Below are 6,000 nucleotides of genomic sequence, written 5' to 3'. Positions count from 1 at the left end.
AGGTTCCTCTGTCTATGGGATTCTCCAGGCAAGAATACTGGAGTGGGGTGCCATGCCCTTCTTCATGTTTATCCATAAAAGGATATTATTTGGCCTTACAAAAGAATGAAGTTTTTATACATGCTGCAACATGGATGAACCTTTAAAACAACATGGTGAGTAAAAGACACCAGATCCCAAAGTCCACATAATGTATGATTGCATTTAGATGACTTGCCTAGAGCAGGCAAATCTATAGACACAAAAAGTAGATTAGTGGTTTACTGCCTTTTAAACTTGACATTCCTAATTTTAAAAGATCATGTAAAAACAGACAAGTTATTTATAAAAAGACATTGAAAGCTCATTAAACTGAAGTTTTACTGAGCACAGACCAGTTACATTTTCTCACTTATCATAGATAGCTCCTATTGTTTTCCAGATCACAGTTCAAGAATAATTCATTTAATTCTCATAATAGCTCTTTGAGCCAGGTGGAGAGAAATGGAGGTGCAAAGAGGTGAAGAAATTGCTCAGTTTCACACAGTGTGGGCAGACCAGGGATTTGAAGTCTATCAGCCGACTCTCTCATCCATTTGTCAGATGACTATGTTGCATTGCCTCAGAACACATAGATGGTCCTCATGGAATCAGGAAAACAACCAGAACATTATTTCTACACAGTGTCTTGCCTCAGGTGCCTTGCACGGATAACTCCAGAGGAAGAATCTGATTGGTGCATGTTAAGTTAAAGAAGCCCACTGGTCCCAAGTGTTGTAGCCATGTGGTAGGGATCTTGTGATTTCTGAAGCTCTGGGAAGAACAGAATTTATCAGAAGGAAGCAGAAGGGCAGAGCAGCGGTGGAAGGAAGCTCTGGTGAAGGAACATTTTGATTTTTGGAGGCAACCTAGAGGGATAGAAAGGTAGCAACTTTGGGGACAGCCAGTCACGGGTTCTGGCATTTTGAAAGCTTTACCATAAACAAGTTTCTTAGACCGTTTCCAATTTTCTCAACAGGTAGTCTCAAGATACTCAAGAGAGTGATCAAAACAGCACCTCCCCCACTACATTGATGAGAAGATTAAATTGTAGGAGGCACAGAGTAGGAACTCAGCCAATGTCACCTGTCATTTATCAGGAGCAGCCCCTGGGGCAGAGCCAGGAGTGATGGAAGCTGATCACCTCCCTCCATCCAGTAGCTGACCTCTTCACATCACATGTCACTTCAGGTACAGCCTCCACGCAGAACGCCAACTTCTCAGCAGTGACTGAATTCATCCTCATCGGCTTCTCCTCCTTCCCCCACCTTCAGCTGATGTTCTTCCTGCTGTTCCTGCTTGTGTACCTGTTCACGCTGCTGGGGAACCTGCTCATCATGGCCACCGTTTGGAGCGAGTGCAGCCTCCACACCCCCATGTACCTCTTCCTGTGCGCCCTCTCCATCTCTGAGATCCTCTACACCTTCGCCATCATCCCGCGCATGCTGGCCGACCTGCTCTCCACCGACCTCTCCATCTCTTTTGTGGCCTGTGCCAGCCAGATGTTCTCCTTCACGCCCGGCTTCACCCACTCCTTCCTGCTCACCGTCATGGGCTACGACCGCTACTTGGCCATCTGCCACCCCCTGCGCTACAACGTGCTCATGAGCCCCCGAGGCTGCGCCTGCCTGGTTGTCTGGTCCTGGACTGGAGGCTTAGTCGTTGGGCTAGTGGTGACATCTTCCATTTTCCAACTCACTTTCTGTGGGTCTAATGAGATTCGCTATTTTGGCTGCCATGTGCTGCCTCTCTTCAAGTTGGCCTGTGGGGACAACGTCTCTACTGTGGCCAAGGGCGTGGGCCTGGTGTGTATCGCCGCCCTGCTGGGCTGCTGTCTCCTCATCCTGCACTCTTACGCCTTCATCGTGGCCGCCATCTTGAGGATCCCTTCCGCCGAGGGCCGGCACAAAGCCTTCTCCACGTGTGCGTCCCACCTCACCGTGGTGGTCGTGCACTACGGCTTTGCCTCTGTCATCTACCTCAAGCCCAAGGGTCCCCAGTCTCTGGAAGGAGACACGCTGATGGGCATCACCTACACGGCCCTCACTCCCTTCCTGAGCCCCATCATCTTCAGTCTCAGGAACAAGGAGCTGAAGGAAGCCATGAAGAAGACCTTCCTCAGCAAACTCTAGCCAGAAAAATAATGTGATTATCTGGGAGGAATTCCTTGGAACTGACCAAACTGGATTACCTGATGCTACCATCAGAGATGGCACCTGTAAGCATGTAATAACCTGTGTTTGTCTGATGCTTTATGGTTTACAGGGACATTTGTAGGCTATATCTATGTGTTTGCAAAAATGGTTAAACAGTGTCATGCATATATGCAGGGTGGAAAGATGTATGAGATGATAATACACAGAAAGTCAGATTCATTGATTTCTTATCTGTTTCAGAGCACTTTGTCAGGTACCATTAAACTTGGAATTTGTTCTCCTGTGAGAAAGCAGGGTGGTGTAATTACTCCCATCACCATAAACCCATAGTGCCAAGAGAAATGGAAGATGTCAGGTCTCCACCATCTTGTAGGCAGCAACAGGTAGCTACATCACAAGTATTTTGAGACTGCTACTGCTACTGCTACTGCTACTAAATCACTTCAGTTGTGTCTGACTCTGTGCGACCCCATAGATGGCAACCCACCAGGCGCCCCCATCCCTGGGAGTCTCCAGCCAAGAACACTGGAGTGGGTTGCCATTTCCTGCTCCAATGCATGAAAGTGAAAAGTGAAAGTGAAATCACTCAGTCGTGTCCGACTCTTTGAGACCCCATGGACTGCAGCCTCCCAGGCTCCTCCGTCCATGGGATTTTCCAGGCAAGAGTACTGGAGTGGGGTGCCATTGCTTTCTCCGATTTTGAGACTATGGCAGACTAAACCAGATTACAGCAGAGGAGAGCGAAGCAGTCTAAATTTGAGCGTTGGTGATCTGTGCAGTTGCAGTCGGCAATGATAATATGCAGGTGGCACTAGTGGTAAAGAATCCACCTGCAATTCAGGAGACACAAGATACTCAGGTTCCATGGATCCCTAGGTGGGGAAGATCCCCTGGAGGAGGAAATGGCAACCACTCCAGCATTCTAGCCTGGAAAATTTCATGGACAGAGGACCCTGACAGTCTATAGTCGATGGAGGGTTGCAAAGAGTTGGACATGATGACTGAGCATCAACCACCACCAATGTGCAGATTCAGAAAAAGTTGAGGAAATCTCCATGTTTCAAGTGTGAATCTCAAGCAGCTGCAGAGAGACAGAGAAGTCTGTATTATTAGTTCAAGGGAAAAAGTCCCATCGTGAGAAATTGCCTGCCGTGGTAAGAGTGTGAAGTGGCACAGCCACCAGGGGGAACTCTTTGTTGACTCACAATAGTGAGTGCAGAGCCCAAAATGAAGGTATGTCTCATGGTCACATCAGTTTAAATATTCCCATTTGCACTAAGGGGGATTTAAGGTGACTCTTGAGAGTCCCTTGGACAGCAAGGAGATGAAACCAGTCAATCCTAAAGGAAAATCAATCCTGAATATTCATTGGAAGGAATGATGCTGAAGCTTGAAGCTCCTATACTTTCGCCACGTGATGCAAAGAGCTGACTCACTGAAAAATACTCTGATGCTGGGAAAGATTGAAGGCCAAAGGAGAAGGGGGTAACAGAGGATGAGATGGTTAGATAGCATCACTGACTCAATGGACATCAATTTGAGAAAACTCCAGGAGACGGTGGAAGACAGAGGGGCCTGGTGTGCTGCAGTCCATAGGGTCACAAAGAATTGGACACGACTTAGCGAGTGAACAACAACATCCTTCCCACCTCCATGTCCACTCATCCGTTCTCTACATCTGCTTCTCCATTCCTGCCCCACAAATAGGTTCATCTGTACCATTTTCCTAGAGTCTACATATATGCATTAATATGCAAGGTTTTTCTTTCTGACTTACTTCAGTCTGTATGATAGACTCTCATTCCAATCAAGTCTTTACAAATGACCCAGTTTTGTTCCTTTTTTATGACTGAGTAATGCTGCAGCACGAGTCCCAATAAAGCCTTGCCTGAATATTTTGTCTGACCTCTTCTCAGTTTCTAATGACCCACTCCAGTATTCTTGGTCTTCCCTTGTGGCTCAGCTGGTAAAAAAATCTTCCTGAAATGTGGGAGACCTGGGTTCGATCCCTGGGTTGGGAAGATCCCCTGGAGAAGGGAAAGGCTACCCACTCCAGTATTCTGGCCTGGAATTCCATGGGGTCACAAAATTGTCAGACACAACTGAATGAATTTCAATTCAATGAGTCCAAGAACCTGGATCGGTAACACAACCAGTAGATGAACAAGATAATGTTTATTGCAGCATAGTGGTTATAGGCAGTAATACTATTATAAACTTCAGAGTTGTTGAGACACTATTCCCACTACAAAAAAAAAAAAAAAAAGAGGAAATTATGTGATACAATAGAGGTGTTATTAGCAAACACTATAGTGGTGTTTTGCCAAAAGGTTTCACTTTCATCTCAGGTCTAAGGATTTGTTAACAAAATAAGCCACTCTTATATACAAATAAATAACATAAATATTTCTTAGAGAATTATCTTGATAACTTTTGAAAAGAGAAATAGAAAGAGCAGAGAATCACCAAATTGGGTTCTGACCAACATCCAGACTTAAATAGCGCTGGGAAGCCCTGTGTCACAGCACATTTGGAATCCCAATTGGGAAAGGGTCCCAGGCAGCATGTCCGCTCCATGGTTGAGATCTCCAAGACTGCAGTTGTGGTGGTGGTGGTGTGGGGTGGTTTCCTGCTTATAATCCCAGGATGGTCAAAAACTGATATCATCATCAATCTGTGACCAAATGAAGGCTCTGGTTTCATGTTAATGCTGTTTGTTTTGTTGTGTAAAACTTGGGATGCTGCCAAGCCTGGGGCTTGGTTGGCCAGGCCCTCTCCAAGGGCTCAACAACCTTGAGATTTCTTCCTCGCCTTATCTAAGGTGTGCAAGTCTTGCACTCACAGCAGGCTCATCATCATCATCATCATCACCATCACTCCCAGTCAGGCCAGTGTCCAGGCAGGTTAGAAGCAAGGTCAGAAGCCTGCTCTGCGTTGTCTCTGAAACCTAAACAAGACTATTCATTTAATTTCCCTAAGAAGTGGTAACCATACTGCAATATATAAATAGATCAAATCAGCACATTGTATACCTTAAACTTACACAATGTTATATGTCAATTATATCTCAATTTCTTTTGCAGTGTAGTTTATTAACAATGTTGTGTTCATTTCTGGTGTGCAGCAAAGCGATTCAGTTATACATACACATGTACCTATTTTTTTCTGAAGCTCTTTTCCCATTTAGATTGTTACATAATACCTCTCAATTTTTAAAAAGCTTCCTTGATGTATTTAAAGTGTTCCAAATATGAATTTATGCTTTTTTTGTTTTAATTTATTTTATTGGATAAAAAATTTTTACAATATTATGATGGCTTTTGACATACATCAACATGAATCGTCCGTAGGCATATATGTATCCCTTCCCTCCTGAACACCAGGGGCTCCCACCTCCCTCCCCATCCAATGAATAAGGAAGTTGTGGTACATATACACAATGGAATATTACTTTGCTATAAAAAGAATGCATTTGAGTCAGTCCTAATGACGTGGATGAACCTAGAGCCTTTTATACAGAGTGAAGTAAGTTAGAAAGAGAAAGACAAATATCATATATTAATGCATGTATATGGAATCTAGGAAGATGGTACCAATGATCCTATGTTCAGGGCAGCAAAGGAGACACAGGCATAAAGAACAGACTTGTGGACAAGTGGGAGGAGAAGGTGGGATGATTTGAGAGACTGGCATTGAAACATGTACATTACCATATGTAAAATAGACAGCCAATGGGAGTTTGATGTATGCATTTATTTAAAAATAAGCCTTGGAGGAGCTAAGATGGCAGAGGAATAGAATGGGGAGACCACTTTCTCCCCCACAA

General features: G+C 44.6%; 1 protein-coding gene across 1 annotated transcript; it reads left to right on the top strand.

Annotated features, from left to right (window-relative positions):
- Positions 1–1,295: 1,295 nt before the first annotated feature.
- On the top strand, positions 1,296–2,150 carry LOC102264946 (olfactory receptor 10H1). Its single transcript, XM_014483539.2, has one exon. The coding sequence runs from the start codon at positions 1,296–1,298 to the stop codon at positions 2,148–2,150; it is 855 nt and encodes a 284-aa protein (XP_014339025.2).
- The last annotated feature ends 3,850 nt before the right edge of the window (positions 2,151–6,000 follow it).

Source organism: Bos mutus, chromosome 7 (assembly GCF_027580195.1).
Source record: "Bos mutus isolate GX-2022 chromosome 7, NWIPB_WYAK_1.1, whole genome shotgun sequence".
Classification (NCBI taxonomy): Eukaryota; Metazoa; Chordata; class Mammalia; order Artiodactyla; family Bovidae; genus Bos; species Bos mutus.
Note: the sequence above shows the minus strand (reverse complement) of the source record. Positions and strands in the feature narration are given on the sequence as shown.